The 24,127-nt window shown below is 38.7% G+C and overlaps 3 protein-coding genes and 1 pseudogene across 3 annotated transcripts; all 4 read right to left on the reverse strand.

Annotated features, from left to right (window-relative positions):
* Positions 1–5,506: 5,506 nt before the first annotated feature.
* LOC115596826 (G-protein coupled receptor 4-like) lies at positions 5,507–6,904 on the reverse strand. Its single transcript, XM_030442237.1, has 3 exons — positions 6,716–6,904; positions 6,237–6,421; positions 5,507–6,127 (listed from the first exon to the last, which is right to left on the reverse strand). Exons 1-3 carry the CDS (start codon positions 6,902–6,904, stop codon positions 5,599–5,601), a joined length of 903 nt encoding a protein of 300 aa, XP_030298097.1. The 3' UTR covers positions 5,507–5,598.
* A 6,170-nt stretch (positions 6,905–13,074) lies between these two features.
* On the reverse strand, positions 13,075–14,662 carry LOC115596827 (G-protein coupled receptor 4-like). The gene is made up of 3 exons (XM_030442238.1): positions 14,507–14,662; positions 13,926–14,119; positions 13,075–13,793 (listed from the first exon to the last, which is right to left on the reverse strand). The coding sequence occupies exons 1-3, from the start codon at positions 14,660–14,662 to the stop codon at positions 13,280–13,282; spliced, it is 864 nt and encodes a 287-aa protein (XP_030298098.1). The 3' UTR covers positions 13,075–13,279.
* A 1,510-nt stretch (positions 14,663–16,172) lies between these two features.
* LOC115596828 (G-protein coupled receptor 4-like) lies at positions 16,173–18,743 on the reverse strand (annotated as a pseudogene).
* Positions 18,744–19,535: 792 nt separating this feature from the next.
* On the reverse strand, positions 19,536–21,390 carry LOC115596290 (G-protein coupled receptor 4-like). Its single transcript, XM_030441195.1, has 4 exons — positions 21,344–21,390; positions 20,932–21,102; positions 20,358–20,545; positions 19,536–20,226 (listed from the first exon to the last, which is right to left on the reverse strand). Exons 2-4 carry the CDS (start codon positions 21,085–21,087, stop codon positions 19,713–19,715), a joined length of 858 nt encoding a protein of 285 aa, XP_030297055.1. The 5' UTR covers positions 21,088–21,102; positions 21,344–21,390; the 3' UTR covers positions 19,536–19,712.
* Positions 21,391–24,127: the final 2,737 nt, after the last annotated feature.

The raw sequence follows: 24,127 nt of genomic DNA on the forward strand, positions 1-24,127 counted from the left end.
TCTTCAACACACAGTGCACGCTTACAACTGTACGCGACATGAGTCGACCGGTTATTCCCCCTACTTTTTGCTGTACGGGCACCACCCCCGTCTCCCAATAGACCTATTGTTTGGTCTGATGGGTGATAAGAGTCAAGTGTCACACAAAAACTATGCAGAAAAATGGGCTGGAAAGATGAGTGAAGCGTACCGGATCGCTAGTGAGAACAGTAATCTGTCAAGCATTCGAACAAGTCGTATTATGACAAAAAATTGAAGGGTGTCATGTTGCACCCCGGGGACAGAGTTCTAGTTAGGAATCTCTCTGAGCGAGGTGGCCCAGGAAAGCTTAGGTCATACTGGGAAAGAAACATCTATGTAGTCAAAGAGCAGGTGGCAGGTAGTCCTGTGTACGTGGTCCATCCTGAAGCAGGAGACAAGTGTAAGACCAGGGTTCTCCACCGCAACTTGCTTTTACTGGTAAATGACCTCCCCATAGAGACTCCGTCACATACAACAGAACATGTTTCAAAGAGACAAACTAAACCAAGACAGCCCAACCACATTCATTACCGATCATGTAATAAAAATGTAAGACGACACAAAAGTGACACAAGTGGGTCTGATTCAGACGAGAGCACTACAGGATATTGGTTAAGGGTCCCTGTGAAAGAAAGAGGACAAGATCAACAGAGCAGTCACCATGACCTACCTGTTGTTCCCCAAACAGATTATGCCCCAGTGGAAACAGACAGGCATGTCCCAGTATTTGTAGGGAACAGAGACATGATGGTGGACCAGTTAATGACAATGAAGGTGAGGAAGACGGCCAGTGTTTGACACAGCCGCTCGTTGATTCAGTACCACCTGAGATGTTTAGTGAGGATGATGGGCTTTTAGACCCTAGGGAGGAGAGAGTTTTGTCCATCCCAGCAGCAGACACAACCGATCTGGTCAGGAGGTCATCTAGAGAAAGACGACCTAGGCAGCTGTTCACATATGAGACTCTAGGTGAACCCTCAATGCAACCTCACACCACTGTAGCTGCAGTGACCGCGCTGACTTCACCTTACATACCTGCATGGACAACACCTTATCTCACTCCGCCACCCACAAGTTTTGCACCTTATGCCTCATACCCATGCACCCCCTACATGTACATCACACCTTTATTGCATTGAGTATTTGTAAATATGTTGTTTTGTGTTGACCTTTCGGATGGAGATGTTTTATAGTTTAAATGTCAGGAGCCATTTCTATTTTGCAGGGGAGTGTGTGACACCCAGTAATGTGTGGTCACATTAGGTAATTTGTGTATGATTTTATATGACTATTTTTTTTGGAAATGAGCCTTATTAAGGTAATTTGATGAATATTTATGTTGGTAACAGTACCCTTATTATGCCACAAGGGGGCATCGCCTCCTCAATGGGACAGACTTGGTGCTGTGGGCAGTCCGATCTCGTCTTCAGTATGACAGAAGCGAGAAAAGGAAACACATCACCCGTTGTCTGTCTCATCCTTTCTCTGTCCTTTACAGGTCAGTAACTTGCCAAAACACACTTATGACCGCTAAAATGTTGATTTAGATGATTAATGCGTGTGTTACTGTGTGCTTTGGTCACCCGGACATTTTGGTTTTGTCACTCTGAGAGCAGTAAAAGGAGCGGTAAACAACGCTAGCTTAAATGCTATATGTGCTGCATGTGGTTAGGCTTCCTGTACATTTCAAATGTTGTATTATGCTAATGTTTTCTAAAGGAACATTTCTTGTGTTTATTTCATGTTTCTGTACCTGAAAAGTTGATGTGAAAACCATTTCCTGGCTCTGTCTTTTTCACATGGTGTTTGCCATTATATTTTGTTAGCAGTGTAAGCAAGCTGCCAGTTAGTCTGACGGGACATTGATGTATGTATGAGAATACAATTTTTTGAGCTAAAAGCTTTACACCAAAGGACATTTGGAGGAACTATGTGTTCAATTTCATTATATATGAAAAGCAATAGTAACATGGACTGGAAGGAATGTGTTTATTGCAAAGAGAGACTTTGTTAAGTTGAGTTGTGACCCAGTATTAGGTTTATGGAAAGTGTGTGAAAAAGGAGACTATGTGTGAAGTGCATATTTGTTAAAAATTAAAGTATGACAGAAGCGAGAAAAGGAAACACATCACCCGTTGTCTGTCTCATCCTTTCTCTGTCCTTTACAGGACAATATCATAATCTGCACACTGGCCACACACCTGGGGCCTGTTACACCTGCGCAGAACGCAAAATCCGATCCGATCCGCTGGAACGTATACATGCAGGAGTAATGCGACTATCAATCAATAATCTAGGTGTTTTAATTCGACCATGAGAAATCCGATCTGGTCCGATTTTAGATGTATACATGCATCTTAGAAATCCCATCATAGTCAGACTAACACAGTAATTCGGTTTTCTTGAGTGTCATGTAAACGCACTGACTCACTCATCACTACCTTTATAAAACCTCGAGTCTTCTTCCTCCTCCCCTGCCAGATAATTCCGTCTTGTCGGTAGAACTGACCGTGTTCGCTTGTGAGTTTTTTTGCTGTCTTGAGTTTTGCCAACAAGTGTTGACATGTTTTTACCTCGTGTTTTTTCAGTTCTGTGTACCTCGCTGCCTCATTGCCTGAGGCTCCGTCCAGATGACGACGCTCTTTTGCGAAAACGCACACGTACTGCATCATTTTGGTCGATCGTCCATACGGATCCTGAAAACGCAGCCCTCCCGTTCTCGTGTGGACGGCAAATCCGCATTCTTTCCAAAACGATGACGCCATCACTCCACCCCTCGACTTCTTGCCTCTGACCTCTGAACTCGGCGACGTCTCATAACAACAACAACAACAATGGCGGACTACATGCTCGTGTTCGTGCTGCAGAAGATATTGAGCCTTTCTTGCAACTTACTCTCCTTGTAGTTGAGTGTGAGTCGCAGCAGCAGTTCGACCTCATTAACGGTCCACACAAACGATTCTGGTTTCCTTGCACTAGCCATTTTCATCTTCTTCTTGTTGTGTTCGTTTTCTCGTCTACTATCTGTTTGTTTACAGCGCACAAGCTTACTGCGCATGCTCCGTGTCTTCTTCTCCGTTTTGGTGAATGTCAAGCGCCACCTACGGGCCTGGAATATAAACTACAGCGTTTTCGGTCGTTTTCAGTGGATCCGTGTGGACGCAAATATTCTTGAAACGATACCGAGGACGAAAAAAAAAGATTGTTTTCACCCGCCTGGACGGCTCCTTAGTTCCTGTTTTTGTCCCGAGCCTGAACGTTTTCCTTCTCCTGGAGTTTCCCTGCCTTTTTCCCCTGTGTGGTACAGATAAAAAAACAAACAATTTTTTTAAACAAAGAAAAATAATTTTCTCACCTGTGTGAAATGGAATGAAAAGACAAAGCAGCTTAAATGCAAAATGTTTTTGTCATGTGTGGAACCGGGGGAATTCTTTTACAAGGAAAATTCCTTTTTTCCTGTGTGGAATGGAATGAAAAATAAAGATCTTCATGAAATCTTTTTTTTCTCAATCTGTTTTGATCATGAAGCTTTTAGAAATGGATCACCCGGAAAAATAGATGAATAATAAAATCTCACTTGGAGTATTTTTTAGGTGTTTCTTAAGACATGTAGAAAAATCTATCAATGTTTTGTTTTCCGTCTTCAATATTCAATTACATTTAGCATTTTTGGGTTCAAGTTAATCTGAACGTTCAGCCAAAAGTCAAAACTTTGACAATAACAGCTCTCTGAGAGTAAATTCAGTCCTCATCCTCCCTCCATGTGGATGAAAGTCAGGTGAAGTTTGGCAGCAGAATAGTGTTGCAGCATTCACCTGAACAACTGCAGTAGCTGGAGTCTTGAAACATGGAAGACAAACAAACCAACAAACAAACAAACAAACAAACAAAGAAGGACTCCAAACAGAGTCTCTGGAAGCACTTCGATTTGATAAGAAGTTATTGACACACATCCCAAAGTCGAACTCTTCACTGTGGTTGCTAAACAAAAGTGTTCACACACCTCATCTTCACTCTTCAGCCTTCCACAGACTTGGATAATGCCAGACAAGCTGTATGGAGCTGTTTCATGTTCTTTTTTTTTTTTTGGTTATTCTTTTGATTGTTTTGTAAAGTTTAAAGATAAGTATCCAGCTACTTAATTTGTCTGTGAGAATACCACAACATTGTTTTACTGTGGTGTTCCAGAAATGGCTTTCCTTCAGCAGGGGGGAGGCCACGATGACTGAGTTTTATTTCTGGGTTAGCTGCTTCCATAACATGTTTTTAGAAAACTTGTTCTTTTCAAATGTTGCAACATCACATTTTACACAACTTGCAAAACATTTGCATTGTGCATTTCCTTGTTAAAAGGTCATCACTCATTTCACAGAGAGCATTGTCATGATAAAAGTATGAATATCAGAAATAAGGGGGATCACAGCACCTAATGAATGATCCCATGTGGCTCTTGCACATCTGATGGATGTCTGACATTTCAGATATTTCAGCTGGCTGTCCCTCAATTTGAGCAGTTCTCTTTTGAAAGTCACTACTTTACTGTAAGTTTAGTTATTAATCATAGTGGGTAACCAACATTAAACAGCCCTGACTGTATTTCAAAAAATATACCGAACAAGATAAGATGTCACATGGAAACTGAACATCCTGAACACAAAGAGAAGCCTGTTGATTGCATCAGAAAACATACTCAACTGTCTTGTACAACATTGTGGCTTCACTAAACTTCTGTAACACTGTGAGAGTTTAAGATGCACGATCGCCTGTTTTTATATATCAAGACAAAAGCAAATACTCTTCATTGAAAAAATATAAACATGAATGTAAAGTAGAATAAACACTCAAGCATATCTGGGACAGATACAAGTCTTATCTGTCAGCTCTCTTACCAGCTAAACAGAAAAACAAGGTATTCAACGAAATAGTCAACAGTTTGGAAAATGCACTGGTTACATGTTGGATCTCAGTTCATAATAAGTAAAAGTATAAAAAGGGAAACATTCAGTGCTTTAGACTTCACTGACTTGAAAAGTTTGGGTGTTATCTGTTGTCCCTGTCATACCTCATATTTAATGCCAAAACACAATTTGGAAATTTAAAAAACACAAAATAACAAAAAACTACAAGTTCCTCTGTGGTAACTGCAGGTTTGGGCTTTATATTCATTTATTAGCTTTAAATTCAGAAAGTTGGTCAAGGCCAGACATTCACAAGTTTGTCTAGAAACAGATTTTTATTTGGATTTTCAGAAAATGTACAATTTTATTTTAAGTGACAAACATCATGATAGAAGGTTGTATTCATACTGAAAGTACAAAACAGCTGCTGTTGAACTCATTAAACATATATGAACATATGTACATAATATCTGATAATGTTTAGTTTTTATTTGTCCCAAAAATTATGAAAGAGCAACATAAATACAGTTTTACGATAGATGAACATCAGATATAGCTTTAAAAAATAAAAAAACTACATTGATAAAAGTTTTCAGGATCAAGACAGCAGGGCGGCTCCTTTCTCTCCCTCCCTCTTTCTCTGCCTACATGAAGCTGACTGAGTGAATGTTGTCATCATTCACACTGTTGAACTGGTGATATCATTGCTGTCCATTCTGCTGCTGTCATTGCTGTCCATTCTGCAGCAACACACAGAGACCAGAAGCTTGTCTATGGTCCCTTTCCTCATGAAAACATACAGAAAAGAGTCTGCAAGGGGACTCAACCAAACAAACACCCTAGCCAGGATGGAGAGGTGGTAGTGATTGTACCTCTCTGCCATGAACAAAATGATGGTTAGCAGAAACAGCAGTGTGTAAATAAGCAGCACCAGGACCAAAATTCCCACAATTCTTCGTTTTTCATCAGAGGGGACACGACTGGCAGACAGAGCTCTGAGAGTTCCACCCAGGAAGAAGATGAACAGTGGGAGAGGAAGGAGGAGGAAAATCCCTATGATGATGCGTTTGATATAACCATCCAGCGGTGCCCAAACTGAGAGGACAAACAGGACAGGAGAAAGGACCCAGACCATAACACAGAGAACCACAGAGAACTTGATGGTGTGTCTGAAGCGGTACCACAGTGGACAGGCGATGAGCAGATACCTGTAAAACAAGATGAACATACTGTGTTCAAGAGGCTTCACATTTATATAGAAATATAATAGCAAGACACAGAAGAAGCTACACACATACTGTTGAGACAGATAGTTACCTTTCCAGGGCGATGCACACCATGAAGCCAACACTGACCATCAGACAAATTACGTGGATAAAAGATAAAATGGTTAACATCATGTCACCACTTCCTGTCATCAGAAGGATCAGGCAGCAGAGCTGAATGAGGTCTGAAATGAGAAGGTTGATGACGTAGATCGGAACAACATGATCCTTTCTCACCTGCAGAGAAACATTATAATTACAAAACACCCAAACTTGAAGACTTTTAAAAATGTTTTTCTTGCAGTTCTTACGAAATGGAGCCATTAACTTCAACTGTTTAACAGAAGGCTGGAATGGTGCCACGCATGCAAACTGCATGAGTTTACAATCCAATAAACATCATGTTAATTTTAATAATGAGGTTAATTAAGATCAGAGTAAGATCTGTCACAAACAGACAAACTGTACAACAGACACATGACACAGACAGTTATTAAATAAACCAAAAGTCAAAAGTAAAAATCTACATACCAGAGAACAAACAGCACAGATGGCCATGAGGGTCAAAGGAAGGCCGATAGCAGTTATTATGCATGACACCACAAAAATGGGATCGACTTCTCTAGGAGGCTCATAGGGATCCGAAAAGGTGATGTTGCTGTAATCGTGGTGATAATAAAAGCTTTTGTCCTGCGAGGTGTTGATGTGGAAATCTTCCATTCTTCAGAACATGTGATAGAAAAAGTGCAAGTGATTTAAAATCCACCTGATGTTGTTCAGTGACATCATGACAGTAAAACAAGACATTAATATACCCACAATCAAATCAAAAACTGCTGAGTCAATTAAGTTTTATATATTAATATAACTTTTAATCTAAAATCATTTAATGACTGTTTACAGTTTTTCTCATTCCTATGAGACAAAAAGTAAAATTATACATTTTACCTTTTCTTTTTGAAAGCCTCCACCTGAATGAGTTCCCTGCACCAACGTCCGATGTTTTGTCCTCAGCATGCAGACACTCAACATTAAATATGGGAGGTGACAACATAAATGGTCACTTCCTCTTCTAAGGAAGGGAATATGCATTACGCAAATCTTCCTTTTCAATTCTTTGCAACCACAAGTCTGTTACAAAATGACTACAGAAAACCGTTTTGCTTATGTTCACATGAAACTTGTGTCATGGCCGTCGCCGAGCTCTGCCTCGTCGAGGCACTTGTTAACAGTCTGTGGACTGGGCCAGGTTTAGACACCTTTAGAGTTCTGATCACACACGTGTAGTTTTCTTTGTTAGACCCACTAGGAAGAGGGGTGCTGTTTCGACTGTGTTTTGTTTGGAGTAATCTGGAAGTAGACAGAGAGGATTTATTTACATTTTGTTTAAAAATATTAGCTCAGTTTTATGTGTCCTCTTTTGGTTATATTTGTTTCTTTGATGTAACAGCACCCGCAGGCCCTCTGTCCTTCACTTATTGGTTGTGTTTTTTTTGACGATCCCGTTTCCATAAAATAAATAACTCAAAATGACCGATTACATCTGGTTTTATGTTGCTTCCTTTTTTCCTATTGAGCTGGCTCGTAACACTTGTCATTTTGATTAGCACAGTTTAGTTTAGAGGGCCAAACAAGCCACAGTCCACTCTGGTCCTCTTATACAGCACAAATCTGTGCTTAACTGAAAGTACAAATGTTTTACTCACAATTCCAGGATGCATCTATATTTACTTGCTAGCTGGACAATTTAGATCTGCCTCATGCCATGTGTACACACTAATTATGAAGGCCTGGATGTCTTAGAAGCCCGGACACCTTTAAACCTAATGCATAGTAAAGATGGCTCGTTTGTGAACGAATCAGTTTGAGGGAACGACTCTTTAATGCGAACAAACTGACCTGATTCCACGTTTCACTTGTCTCTCGTTCATTCTTTCGCTCTCACAGTCTAGTCGCTGTGTTGTTCACTGTTTAGTTATCAGAGTGGTGAAGAGGACTGCGAGCCAGCCAATCGTATGCTGAGTCTAGGACACTGTCGTCGAATTTTAGCCAATGAGAAACAGAAAGGCATAGCAACCATTTCCATGAAAAAAAAAAAAAGTTTAATTTTGTTAGTAGCTCATCGTTTTCAGTCAGTCAGTCACCCTTGGCTAAGTGAGCGGGCAGACGATAAGATATGATCATTATTCACTGTTGTGTCATCTAAAAGTACACAGAATCATGAAGTTGCAGCTACGTATTTATCTTCAACTACAGTGTTATGTTGACCGTTAGCACAATGGTTTGAGAACGAGGAGCTGAGAACTGTACATTATATTATTCACCGCTAAACGATGTTGTACTTGAAACGTGACTGAATGAATAAACAAATGATCGATAAGAGTGATTCTTCCTGCCGAACTGACCGACAGAAACTGAATCTCGACATCGAACGATGAAATCCACCTCTGATGCATAGCATAACGGATGTGCACTCATTACGGTTTTAATACACAACAATTTGAATGATAAGTTAATGCTATTCTGATTGGATCATTTGCCCTGTCTGTTTTTCCCGCCTCCTTGTTCTTCCCCCTCTGCAGGATTTAGCTGACGAGGCTGAAGAAGAACACATGAGCCACTCACTCATCACTACCTCTATAAAACCTCTAGTCTTCTCCCTCCTCCCCTGCCAGATAATTCCGTCTTGTCAGTAGAGCTGACCGTGTTCGCTTGTGAGTTTTTCTGCTATCTTGTGTTTTGCCAATAAGTGTTGACGTGTTTTTTCCCTCGTGTGTTTTTTCAAGTGTGTGTATCGCGCTGCCTGACTTCCTGTTTTTGCCCTGTGCCTGAACGTTTTCCTTCCGCTGGAGTTTCCCTGCCTTTTTTCCCTGTGTGGAACGGATCAAAAAAACTATTTTTTAAACAAAGAAAAATAATTTTCTTTCCTGTGTCAAATTGAATGGAATGAAAAGACAAAATAACTCAAATGAAAAAATGTTTTTGTCATGTGTGGAACCGAGGGAATTTTTTTTTACAAGGAAAATTACTTTTTTCCTGTGTAGAACAGAAAATTAGTTGTTTTCCAGGTGTGGAACCAAGTGCAAAATAATCCTTTTTTTTTTTTTTAACAAAGATCATGTTCTTCTGTGTGGGATGGAGTGAAACAAAACAATGAAAAATTGACAAGAAAAAACTTAATTTTTTCCTGTGTGGAATGGAATGAAAAATAAAGATTTTCATGAAATCTTTTTTTTCTCTATCTGTTATGATCATGAAGCTAGGGATGTAACGGTTACCGGTGTCACGGTAAACCATGATAAAATTCCCGACGGTGAAGGTTACCGTTTAAGTTTTAATTACCATGGTAACCACCGCGGTCGGTAACTATGGTGTGGAAAACTCTAGGTGCATGTGCAGCGTGCAACGTGCGCTTGTTATGTCCCTCACGACATTTTTCCGCCCTCAAAGAGAACCAAATCTGCAGTCTGGGTGTTTTTTCGTTATTATAAGTGACAGCTGGTCAAGGATGGCAGCCCTGTCTGCAGGAGCTGCAAGAAGAAAGTTGTGGCGAGGGGCGGCAACACCTCCAATTGCCTTACTTCAACTTTACGACCATCACCCGCAACTGTTCAGCGAATGCAAGGTAAACTACCCTTAACGCAAACTGACTGAGATGACTGACTTTCATCTCAGCTCATTCACCTGAGCAGCGTCTACCTGTGGCTCAGCAGCCATCTGACCAATCAGATTGATCGAGTCCATTAACAACAGATGAGCAGGCAGACAGAGAGACAGACAGCCAATATCAGAAATATATATTACTTGTGGATTATTTGTAGAATAGGCTATATATAAAGAATAATATAAAATGGTGAAGATAACAAGTGTCTAGATGGAGATAAGAGCCAAAACAGAGTATTCATAATTCATTTAACAACAATAATCCTTTTTGTTTTGATTAAAAAATGATCCAACCTGTTCCTCACAAAAGTGATATGATCTAAATTCTGAGTTTTGTGATCTGTTTGTTGCACCCTTAATATTAAGTAACAGTGACAGTAATAATTAATAATGACATTTCCTATTCATTTTTTTCACAGAGATGGTCTGCTGGCCAATCGAGTGCTGCTGCCACTACATCTCATTCTACCTCTGAAACGCAGACATTAAAGCTCCTGTTTGTAAGATGGTAAAACTGACACTTTGGGTTTCCCAACTCATCAGATACTGACGCTTTAGGATTGTAGGTCGGGTCGGCCACCATCTGAAAGCGTCAGTATCTGACGAGTTGGGAAACCCAAAGTGTCAGGTTTACCATCTTGCAAACAGGAGCTTTAAAGAACACATTTCAAAAACAGACTGCCTCATCACAAAAAGCCAATGACCTATTTTGCACAGTTTTGATACATTCTTTTATAATTATTTAATGTTGATTTTGCAGTGTTTTGTTAAGGTTTTGGATTTGGACAATGTAATAAATATATTCAAATATAAATCTTGATGAAATTATTTCAATTTATCAGTTTATTCAACATTTTGAAGACATTTTAAAGAATACCGTGGTATAATGATAACCGTGATAATTTTGGTCACTATTACCGCGGTGTGAAATTTTCATACCGTTACATCCCTACATGAAGCTTTTTTTTTTAATTAAAGATGTTTTTTGGCATAGACACCTTTATTAAGCAGTAGACAGATAGGAAATACGGGAGAGAGAGGGCGATGTGACATGCAGCAACGGACCTCCGGCTTGAATTGAACCAGGGTCAGCTGCATTTATGGCATGCGAGCTAACCACTTAACTACCTGCGCGCCCTACACGAAACTTTTAGAAATGGATCACCAGGAAAAAAAAAATTCTGACTTGGAGTATTTTTTAGGTGTTTCTTAATACATGTGGAAAAATCTATCAATGTTTTGATTCGTCTTCAAATTTCAATTACATTTAGCATTTTTGGGTTCAAGTTAATCTGAACGTGTTGCCAAAAGTCAAAATTTTGACAATAACAGCTCTCATTAACTATGTCTTGAGTGTGTGACGCTCCAGTGTGTAGCAAGAAACAGTGACAGTCGACACAGTGAGAGGAATGTCACAACTCATCATCAAGAAATAAAAGAAATTGCCTAAGTTGACCGAACATCAACGATCTATGATGGAAATCGTATACAGGAAATTGCCATCTCTCTCTCTCTCTCTCTCTCTCTCTCTCTCTCTCTCTCTCTCTCTCTCTGTGTCTGTTTTCTCTTTATTACAAAGTCTAATTATTATAATATTTTCTAAGGAAGAAGGTAGCCATTTGCCAATGTGCTGAGGAGAATGCTTAAAAGAACAGTTCACTCAAGAATGATAATTCAGTCCTCATCGTCCCTCCATGTGGATGAAAGTCAGGTGAAGTTTGGCAGCAGAATAGTGTTGCAGCATTCACCTGAACAACTGCAGAAGCTGGAGTCTTGAAACATGGAAGACAAACAAACCAACAAACAAACAATGAAGGACTCCAAACAGAGTCTCTGGAAGCGCTTAGATTTGATAAGAAGTTATTTACACACATCCCAAAGTGGAACTCTTCACTGTGGTTGCTAACTAAAAGTGTTCACACACCTCATCTTCACTCCAGCCTTCCACAGACTTGGATAATACCAGACAAGCTGTATGGAGCTGTTTCATGTTTTTTTTTTTTTTTTTTTTTTTTTGTTATTGTTTGATTATAAAGTTTAAAGACAAGTATCCAGCTACTTAATTTGTCTGTGAGAATACCACAACATTGTTTTACTGTGGTGTTCCAGAAATGGCTTTCCTTCAGCAGGGGGGAGGCCACGATGACTGAGTTTTATTTCTTGGTGAGCTGCTTCCTTAACATGTTTTTAGAAAACTTGTTCTTTTCAAATGTTGCAACATCACATTTTACATAACTTGCACACATTTGCATCGTGCATTTCCTCGTTAAAACATCATCACTCATTTCACAGAGAGCATTGTCATGATAAAAGTATGAATATCAGAAATAAGGGGGATCACAGCACCTAATGAATGATCAGATGTGGCTCTTGCACAACTGATGGATGTCTGGCAGATATGTCGCCTGGCTGTCCCTCAATTTGAGCAGTTCTCTTTTCAAAGTCACTATTTTACTGTAAGTTTAGTTATTAATCATAGTAGAAAACAAATACAGTCAGGGCTGTTTAATGTTGTTTATCCAACACTGACAAGAGTGTCACTTGTAAAGTTCAATTCAAAAATATAGAACAAGATAAGATGTCACATGGAAACTAAACATCCTGAACACAAAGAGAAGCCTGTTGATTACATCAGAAAGAATACTCAACTGTCTTGCGCAACATTGTTGCTTCACTAAACTTCTGTAACACAGTGAAAGTTTAAAATGCACAATCGCCTGTTTTTATATATCAAGACAAAAGCAAATAGGGTTAAACTCTTCATTGAAAAAATATAAATGTGAATGTAAAATACAAGAGACACTTAAGCATACCTGGTACAGATACAAGTCTTATCTGTCAGCTCTCTTACCAGATAATCAGAAAAAACAAGGTATTCAATGAAACAGTCAACAGTTTGGGAAATGCACTGGTTACATGTTGGATCTCAGTTCACGATAAGTAGAAGTCTAAAAAGGTGAAACATTCAATGCATTAGACCTTACTGACTTGAACATTGTTGGTGTTATCAGTTGTCCCTGTCACACCTTATGTTTTATGACAAAACACAATGTGGGGGAAAAAAACTACAAGATCTTCTGTGTTAACTGAAGGTTTTGGCTTTATGTTCATTTATAAGGTTTAAATTCAGAAAGTTAGTCAAGGGCAGACATTCACATTTTTGCCTAGAATCAGAATTTTCAAAACAGCTGCTGCTGAACTCACTAAATAAAAATGAACATGTGCAGTATCACGTTAAGTTTCTTAAATGTTCAAAACTTTGTGAAAAAGCAACAGAAATACAGTTTTGGAGAGATTAACATTAGATATAGTGTCGAAAAATAAACATTGCGTTGAAATAAAGATTCAGTAGTAAGACAGCAGGGCGGCTCCTTTCTCTCCCTCCCTCTTTCTCTGCCTACATGAAGCTGACGGTGTAAATGTTGTCATCATTCACACTGTTGAACTGCTGATATAAGTGCTGTCCATTCTGCTGCTGACATTGCTGTCCATTCTGCAGCAACACACAGAGGCCAGAAGCTTGTCTATGGTCCCTTTCCTCATGAAAACATACAGAAATAAGTCTGCAAGGGGACTCAACTGGACAAACAAAAAAGAAAGGTCCGCGCTACTGTCATTACTGTCTCCCAATTGCCAAATGACAGTGGGCATGAACAGCAGAGTGTAAATGAGCAGCACCAGGACCAAAATCCCCACAATTCTTCGTTTTTCATCAGAAGAGACACGACTGGCAGACAGAGCTCTGATGGTCCCACCCAGGAAGGAGATGAGCAGTGGGAGAGGAAGGAGGAGATAGGTGGCAGAAATTATAGCATAGACATTTTCATTGATCCAGAATGTAGAACTGATGAAGACAGGAAGGATCCAGACCACAACACAGACCAACACAGGGGTCTTGATGACACGTTTGAAGCTGTACCACAGTGGACGGGCAATGACCAAATACCTGTAATACAATATGGACACGTAATGTTTGAGGAGCTTCAGAATTATACCGTGTTCATAATGGTCAAACACAGAAGTAGCTACACACATGATAGATATAGACATATACAGATATACAGAAACAGGTTGTTACCTTTCCAGTGCGACACACACCATGAAGCCAACACTGGCCATCAGACCTACATCATAGAGAAAATATCCAACTTTCAATGTGATTGAATGTGATTTCTCCTGTTCTGCCACCGATATGATCAGGCAGCAGAACTGAATGAGGTCAGAAATGAGAAGGTTGATGACGTAGATTGGAGCAACATGATTCTTTCTCACCTGCAGGGAAACATTGGCAAAGGTAAAGAAGATGTAAACAACAGGGAGACACAGATACATATGCTCAACATCAGTATTGACAGGTATTTGTCTTGACAACTGCTTCTGGTCAGTCTGCAAAAAGATGACATTCAGCGATGCAAGTGGTTGATGTTTATCTCAGCTACGAGTTTGAGAGCAGGTACTGAAAAATCATGTTACCTTATCATTTAGTAGGAAGTTGTAAACAGGCCATAAAGACTTTAAAGTAGTTACTTTACAAACAAAATAATCTTTTAATTATGAAGTAAATTTTTCCTTAAGATCAAGATCCTTTACAGAAAGACTGTACAGCAGACACATGACACAGACAGTTCATGAGAAAAATCTTGGTCATAATGTACATACCAGAGAACAAACCGCATAGATGGCCACGGGGGTCAAACAAAGGCCGATGGAAATGATAATGCATGTCACCACTTTCATGGTAGATAAGGAGCGTTTGATACCATCAGGGTCAGAGATGTTGTTATGTGAGGCGTTGGTAAAGTTGAATCCTTCCATTCTTCTAAGTTAAACCTGTTGTTTGTGAGATCATGTTATAGAAAGGGAGCAAGATAGATTTTTTTTCCCCCTGAAATTGTTCAGTGACATCATGAAAGTAAACACAAATACAATATACCACATCTACCCACAATCATATTTAATCATTAAATTCTGTATTTTTAGCTTTGTAAATTGATATAAATATTCATAAAAAATCATTTCTATGATTGTTTACAGTTCTTATCATCTCTGAATAATAAAAAATGCAAAATGTACCTGTCTAAGGCAGAGCGATCCAACTTGAATGAGTTCCCTACACTACTGTGTGATGTTTTGTCCTCTGCATACTAAGATGCAATATTAAATATGCTAAGTGACAACATGCAATCATTTCCTGTTGATCTACTCTTCCTCTTCTGAATAACTGAAAAAAGGGGTCAGGCACAAATATGCTCTGTTGCATTTCAACAGTCACTATTTCAGTGCTTTAGGATGTAATATTCTGTTGTGGTTGAAGCATGCCAAATACAGTGAATTTGAATGAATTAAGGTTTAATTTGTAAAAAATTATCAGAATTTGAAGGTAACTTTACTCATTGCTGTAGCTTTCTTTGGCTACACTGATGACCATGTTGTCAGCAAGTAGGTCAGGTAGTCATGGAGCTCAGTGGCTCTATTAGCTGAGGGAGTCTGCCCACACAGCCACCTCAGAAGGTAACAGGGCACAGTCAACCAGCCTGCAAGTGAACACAGCTGGACACCAGACAGTTGCTAGGTGAGGACAGGTGATTGACAGCAGCTTCACCTGACTCTCCATCAGCATGGAGGGAGGAGATGATCACTACATTTTTATTTCTGGGTGAGCTGCTTCCTTAACATGTTTTTAGAAAACTTGGTCATTCAAATATTGCAACATCACATTGTACATGACTTGCAAAACGTTTGCATCGTGCATTTCCTCATTAAAACGTCATCACTCATTTCACAGAGAGCATTGTCATGATAAAAGTATACATATCAGAAATAAGGGGGATCACAGCACCTAATGAATGATCACATGTGGCTCTTGCACATCTGATGGATGTCTGGCATCTCAGATATTTCCGCTGGTTGTCCCTCAATTTGAGCAGTTCTCTTTTCAAAGTCACTCATTTAGTGTAAGTTCAGTTATTAATCATAGTGGATGAACAACATTAAACAGCCCTGACTGTATTTGCACAACATTGTTATGTGTTTTGATACTGAAAAGAGTCACTTGTAAAGTTCTTTTTCAAAAATATATCGAACAAGATAAGGTGTCACTTGGAAACCAAACATCCTGAACACAAAGAGAAGCCTGTTGATTACATCAGAAAGAATACTCAACTGTCTTGCGCAACATTGTCGCTTCACTAAACTTCTGTAACACAGTGAAAGTTTAAGATGCATGAAACCCTTTTTTTTATCTGAAAATGTACAATTTTATTTTAAGTGAAAAACATCATGACATAAGATTGTATCCGTACTGAAAGTACAAAACAGCTGATGTTGAACTCAAATTAATAAAGATGAACACATGTACATGATATATTATCACGTATAGTTTCTTATTTGTCTCCAAAATAATGAAAAAACAACAGAAATACAGTTTTGGATAGATGAACAATAGGTATAGCTTTAAAAAACTAAATATTGCATTGATAAAAAGTTTCAGGAGTAAGACAGCAGGGCAGCTCCTTTCTCTCCCTCCCTCTTTCTCTGCCTACATGAAGCTGACTGTGTAAATGTTGTCATCATTCACACTGTTGGACCGGTGATATCATTGCTGTCCATTCTGCAGCAACACACAGAGGCCAGAAGCTTGTCTATGGTCCCTTTCCTCATGAAAACATACAGAAATAAGTCGGCAAGGGGACTCAACTGGACAAACAAAAAAGGCACATCGGAGAGGGTATAGTCCTTACCCGCTGCCAAGTTATACATGATTATGGGGAAGAACAACAGTGTGTAAATAAGCAGCACCAGGACCAAAATCCCCACAATTCTTCATTTTTCATCAGAGCGGACACGACTGGCAGACAGAGCTCTGATGGTCCCACCCAGAAAGAAGATGAACAGAGGGAGAGGAAGGAGGAGATAGGTGGCATGAATGACCAAATAGACCTTAAAATAAATCCAGAATCTAGAACTGATTAAGACAGGAGGTAGGACCCAGACCACGATACAGATCACCACAGGGGTCTTGATGGTTCCTCTGAAGCTGTACCACAGTGGACAGGCAATAACCAAATACCTGTAATACAAGATGGACACACAGTGTTTGAGGAATTTTAGAATTAGACAGTATTACAACGGTCAAACACAGAAGTAGCTACACACATGATAGATATAGACATATACAGATATACAGAAACAGGTTGTTACCTTTCCAGTGCGACACACATCATGAAGCCAACACTGGCCAAAAAACCTAGTTTATAAAGATAAAATCCAATTTGAAATGTGATCAGATCTTCCTGTGCTGCCACCAACACAATCAGGCAGCAGAACTGAATGAGGTCAGAAATGAGAAGGTTGATGACGTAGATTGGAGCAACATGATCCTTTCTCACCTGCAGGGAAACATTGGCAAAGGTAAAGAACATGTAAACAACAGGGAGACACAGATACATATGCTCAACATCAGTATTGTCAGGTATTTGTCATGTAGCTGCTTTTGGTCTATCTGCAAAAAGATGAAATTCAGCGATGCAACTGGTTGATGTTTATCTCTGCCACAAGTTTTTAAGCATATGTAAGTACTAAAAAAATCATATCATCTTATCAGTGAGTAGGACGTTGTAAAGAGGCTACACAGACTTTTAAATCAGTTACTTAACTAAAAAAAGAATATTTTCCAACGTGGAAGAAGGTTATATTAAAGGTTGTTTTATAAATCTATATGATTAAATGTATGCTCTGTCAAAGATGGCACGATCAAGGGCTGAATTACTTAAAATACTACAAATCAACAAAAAGGGAGAATGAATAAGATAAAAATAAATAAATAAAACAAGAAAGAAAAACATAAATCAAAACACTGGCATCTTCTTTTGTCCAAATTGTCATCTTAAACATCTTAAACATCCACCTCTCCTAGATATATCTCTGACAAAACTGATGACAATTTTATGATTTTAGTTGCGTTGTAACAGAATGGCATCAACTTCAGTTAACAGTTTAAAAGAGGACAGCCACACATGTAGACTAAATGTGCTCCAGTCAGCTTATTATACATTTTAATTATGAACTACTTTTTTCCTGTAGACCAAGATCCTTTACAGAAAGACTGTACAGCAGACACATGACACAGAAAGTTAATACATTTAAATCTTGGTCATAATGTACATACCAGAGAACAAACAGCATAGATGGCAGTGGGGGTCAAACAAAGACCGATGGAAATGATAATGCATGTCACCACTTTAATGCCAGGGGGGATGAGATAGATACCATCAGGGTCAGAGATGTTGTCCTGTCAGGGGTTGGTATAGTTGAATCCTTCCATTCTTCTGAGTTAAACCTGTTGTTTGTGAGATCATGTTATAGAAAGGGAGAGAGATTTAAAAAATGTTTCCCTGACACTGTTCAATGACATCATGAAAGTAAACAAAAATACAGTATACCTAATCTACCCACAATCATATTTAATCATTACATTCTGTATTTTTAGCTTCATAAATTGATATAAATATTCATAGAAATTCATTTCTATGACCCATCATCTCCGTAAATACGAAAAAAAGGTTAATTTACCTGTCTAAGGCTGAGTGATCCAACTTGAATCAGTTCCCTACACTACTGTCTGATGTTTTGTCCTCTGCATACAAAGATGCAATGCAAAATATGCTAAGTGACAACATGCAATCATTTCCTGTTAATCTACTCTTCCTCTTCTGAAGAACTGAAAAAAAAAAGTGGTCAGGCACAAATATGCTCTGTTGCATTTTCACAGTCACTATTTCAGTGCTTTAGGATGTAATATTCTGTTGTGGTTCAAGCATGCCAAATACAGTGAATCTGAATGAATAAAGGTTTAATTTGTAAGAAATGATCAGAATTTGAAGGTTACTTTACTCATCTTTGGCTACACTGACTACCATGTTGTCAGCAAGTAGCTCAGGTAGTCATGGAGCTAAGTGGCTCTATTAGCTGAGGGAGTCTGTCCCTCAATTTGAGCAGTTCTCTTGTCAAGGTCACTAATTTAGTGTAAGTTCAGTTATTAATCATAGTGGATAAACAACATTAAACAGCCCTGACTGTATTTGTTCAATGTTGTTAGGTGTTCTAACACTGAGAAGAGTCATTGTAAAGTTCAATTTTCAAAAACATCCTGAACACAAAGAGAAGCCTGTTGATTACATTAGAAAGAATACTCAACTGTCTTGCGCAACATTGTCGCTTCACTAAACTTCTGTAACACAGTGAAAGTTTAAGATACATGATAACCTCTATTTTCAATCAAGAAAAAAGCAACTCTTCACTGAAAAGATATACACGTGAATGTAAGGTAAAACAGACACTCAAGCATACCTAGCACAGATACAGGTCGTATCTGTCAGATATCTTACCACCTAATCAGAAAAACAAGGTACTCACAAAACAACAAAAAACTACAAGATCCTCTGTGGTAACTGCAGGTTTTGGCTTCATGGTGATTTATCAGGTTAAACTTCAGAAAGTTGGTTCGAGGGCAGACATTTACAATTTTTTCTAGAAACAGATTTTTATTTGAATTTTCAGAAAATGTACAATTTATTTTAATTAGCAAACATCTTGATAGAAGATTGTATCCATACTGAAAGTACAAATATTAAATACAGACTAACATATGTACATATATATTATCATGTATAGTTTCTTATTTGTCCCAGTTATTATGAAAAAGCAACAGAAATACAGTTTTGGAGAGATGAACATTAGATATAATGTTGAAAAATAAACACCTACGTTGAAATAAAGATTCAGGAGTAAGACAGCGGGCGGCTCCTTTCTTTCCATCTCTTTTTCTTTGCCAACATGAAGCTGACTTTGTAAATGTTGTCATCATTCACACTGATGAACTGCAGATATTATTGCTGTCCATTCTGCTGCTGACATTGCTGTCCATTCTGCAGCAACACACAGAGGCCAGAAGCTTGTCTATGGTCCCTTTCCTCATGAAAACATACAGAAATAAGTCTGCAAGGGGACTCAACTGGACAAACAAAAAAGAAAGGTCCGCGCTACTGTCATTACTGACTCCCAATTGCCAAATGACAGTGGGCATGAACAGCAGAGTGTAAATGAGCAGCACCAGGACCAAAATCCCCACAATTCTTCGTTTTTCATCAGAAGAGACACGACTGGCAGACAGAGCTCTGCTGGACCCACCCAGGAAGAAGATGAGCAGTGGGAGAGGAAGGAGGAGATAGGTGGCACAAATTATATCATAGACATTCTCATTAATCCAGAATGTAGAACTGATGAAGACAGGAAGGACCCAGACCACAACACAGACCACCGCAGGGGTCTTGATGGCTCGTTTGAAGCTGTACCACAGTGGACGGGCAATGACCAAATACCTGTAATACAATATGGACACATAGTGTTTGAGGACCTTTAGAATTATACAGTTGTATAATGGTCAAACACAGAAGTAGCTACACACATAATAGATATAGACATATACAGATAGACAGAAACAGGTTGTTACCTTTCCAGTGCGACACACACCATGAAGCCAACACTGGCCATTAGACCTACATCATAAAGATAAAATCCAATTTCATATGTCATCGATTTCTCCTCTTCTGCCACCACCACAATCAGGCAGCAGAACTGAATGAGGTCAGAAATGAGAAGGTTGATGACGTAGATTGGAGCAACATGATTCTTTCTCACCTGCAGGGAAACATTGGCAAAGGTAAAGAACATGTAAACAACAGGGAGACACAGATACATATGCTCAACATCAGTATTGACAGGTATTTGTCTTGACAACTGCTTTTGCTCTGTCTGCAAAAAGATGACATTCAGCGATGCAATTGGTTGATGTTTATCTCTGCCACGAGTTTGTGAGCAGGTACAGAAAAATCATGTTAACTTATCATTGAGGAGGAAGTTGTAAACAGGCCATAAAGACTTTAAAGTAGTTACTTTACAAAAAAATGATCTTTTAATTATGGAGTAAATTTTTCCTGAAGATCAAGATCCTTTACAGAAAGACTGTACAGCAGACACATGACACAGACAGTTGATAAGTTCAATCTTGGTCATAATGTACATACCAGAGAACAAACAGCATAGATGGCCACGGGGGTCAAACAAAGACCGATGGAAATGATAATGCATGCCACCACATCCATGCGAGAGAGGTTGATTTTGATACCATCAGGGTCAGAGATGTTGTTATGTGAGGCATTGGTAAAGTTGAATCCTTCCATTCTTCTGAGTTAAACCTGTTGTTTGTCAGATCACATTATAGAAAGGGAGATTTTGCATTTCTTACCTGACGTTGTTCAGTGACATCATGAAAGTAAACACAAATACAGTATACCTAATATACCCACAATCATATCAAATCAATACATTCTGTATTTTTACTTTCACACACTGATAAAACATTCATGCAACAATGTTTTTAATGACTGCTTAAAGATCTTATTATCTCTGCAAATAAGAAAAAACAGCAAAATTTACCTTTCTAAGGCTGAGTGATCCAACTTGAATGAGTTCCCTACACTACTGTCTGATGTTTTGTCCTCGGCATACAAAGACACAATTTTAAATATGCTAAGTGACAACATGCAGTCATTTCCTGGTTATCTACTTCTCCTATTCTGAAGAACTGAGATAAAGGAGTCAGGCACAAATATGCGCTGTTGCATTTTAACAGTTTCTTTTCAAGTGTTTTTGACAAGTTATTCTGTTGTGGTTCTAGCAAGCCAAATATGTTGAATTTGAAGGAATAAAGGTTTGATTTGTGATTTGCTTTACTAACTTCTGTTACACAGTGAAAGTTTGGGATGCATGATCACGCTTTTTTTATATATTAAGACAAAAGCAAACTGGATTAAACTCTTCACTAAAGTCTAAAAATATCAGCATTCAGTGTGTTGAACTTTCCTTACTTGAAACGTATTGATGTTATCTGTTGTCCCTGTAACATCTTATATTTTATGGCAATGAAATACACTGCCACACTGTATGTAATTACACAGTTCGCGTTGTACAATATTACGTACAAACAAGTCTATTTATTTTTTTTCATTTCTATTATATTGTTATTGTTTAGTATTATCATTGTTTATTGTAATATTACTGTCCTTTGGCTGCTGTAACATAGAAACCTCCCCTTTTGTAGAAAAAATAAAGGAATTTGGATTCTGATTCTGTTTCTGGAAACATAATTTGAAAATGTAAAAAACACAAAACAACACAAAACTACAAGATCCTCTCTGGTAACTGCAGGGTTTGGCTTCATGTTCATTTATCAGGTTTATATTTAAAAAAAATTAATAAATTAGTCGAAGGCAGACATTCACATTTTTTCACGAAACTGATTTTTATTTTAATTTCCAGAATATTTACAATTTCATTTTAAGTGACAAGCATCATCATAGAAGATTGCATCTATATTGAAAGTATGAAACAGCTGCTGTTGAACTCATATTAAATAAAGAGGAAAATTATTATCACGTTTAGTTTCATATTTGTCCAAAAAATAATGAAAAAGCCACAGGAATACAGTTTTGGAGGGATGAACATTAGATATAGTGTTGAAAAATAAACAACTACGTTGAAGTAAAGGTTCAGGATCAAGACAGCAGGGCGGCTCCTTTCTCTCCCTCTCTCTTTCTCTGCCTACATGAAGCTGACTATGTAAATAATGTCATCATCGTTCATACTGATGAACTGCAGATATCATTGCTGTCCATTCTGCTGCTGACATTGCTGTCCATTCTGCAGCAACACACAGAGGCCAGAAACTTGTCTATGGTCCCTTTCCTCATGAAAACATCCAGAAATAAGTCGGCAAGGGGACTCAACTGGACAAACAAAAAAGAAAGCTTGGTGCTGATGTTGTTACCGACTCCCAATTGCCAAATGACAGTGGGCATGAACAGCAGAGTGTAAATGAGCAGCACCAGGACCAAAATCCCCACAATTCTTCGTTTTTCATCAGAGGGGACACGACTGGCAGACAGAGCTCTGATGGTCCCACCCAGGAAGAAGATGAACAGTGGGAGAGGAAGGAGGAGATAGGTGGCAGAAATTATATCATAGACATTTACATTGATCCAGAATGTACAACTGATGAAGACAGGAAGGATCCAGACCACAACACAGACCAACACAGGGGTCTTCATGACACATTTGAAGCTGTACCACAGTGGACCGGCAATGACCAAATACCTGTAATACAATATGGACACATAGTGTTTGAGGAGCTTTAGAATTATACAGTATTATAATGGTCAAACACAGAAGTAGCTACACACATGATAGATATACAGATATACAGAAACAGCATAGATGGCCACAGGGGTCAAACAAAGGCCGATGGAAATGATAATGCACGTCACCACTTCCATGCTGGACAGGGGGCGTTTGATACCATCAGGGTCAGAGATGTTGTTATGTGAGGCGTTGGTAAAGTTGAATCCTTCCATTCTTCTGAGTCAAACCTGTTGTTTGTCAGATCACATTATAGAAAGGGGGCAAGATTAAAAAATGTTTTCCCTGACATTGTTCATTAACATCATTAAAGTAAACACAAATACAGTATACCTAATATACCCACAATCATATCAAATCAAAACATTCTGTATTTTTAGCTTCATACATATTAATGACATTAATATTCATAAAAATGTGTTTCTATGAATGTTTACAGTTCTTATCATCTCCGTAAAGAAGAAATACTGCTAAATTTACCTTTCTAAGGCTGAGTGATCTAACTTGAATGAGTTCCCTACACCACCGCCTGATGTTTTGTCCTCTGCATACAAAGACGCAATATCAAATATGCTAAGTGGCAACATGCACTTGTTTCCTGTTAATCTACTCTTCCTCTTCTGAAGAACCAAAAAAAAAGGGGTTAGGCACAAATATGCTCTGTTGCATTTCAACAGTCACTATTTTAGTGCTTTAGGATGTAATATTCTGTTGTGGTTCAAGCATGCCAAATAGAGTGAAATTGAATGAATTAAGGTTTAATTTGTAAGAAAATATCAGAATTTGAAGGTAACTTTACTCATTGCTGTAGCTATCTTTGGCTACACTGACTACCATGTTGTCAGCAAGTAGGTCAGGTAGTCATGGAGCTCAGTGGCTCTATTAGCTGAGGGAGTCTGCCCACACAGCCATCTCAGAAGGTAACAGGGCACAGTCAACCAGCCTGCCAGTGAACACAGCTAGACACCAGACAGTTAATAGGTGAAGACAGGTGATTGACAGCAGCTTCACCTGACTCTGCATCAG

The sequence above is a fragment of the Sparus aurata genome, chromosome 15 (assembly GCF_900880675.1).
Source record: "Sparus aurata chromosome 15, fSpaAur1.1, whole genome shotgun sequence".
Classification (NCBI taxonomy): Eukaryota; Metazoa; Chordata; class Actinopteri; order Spariformes; family Sparidae; genus Sparus; species Sparus aurata.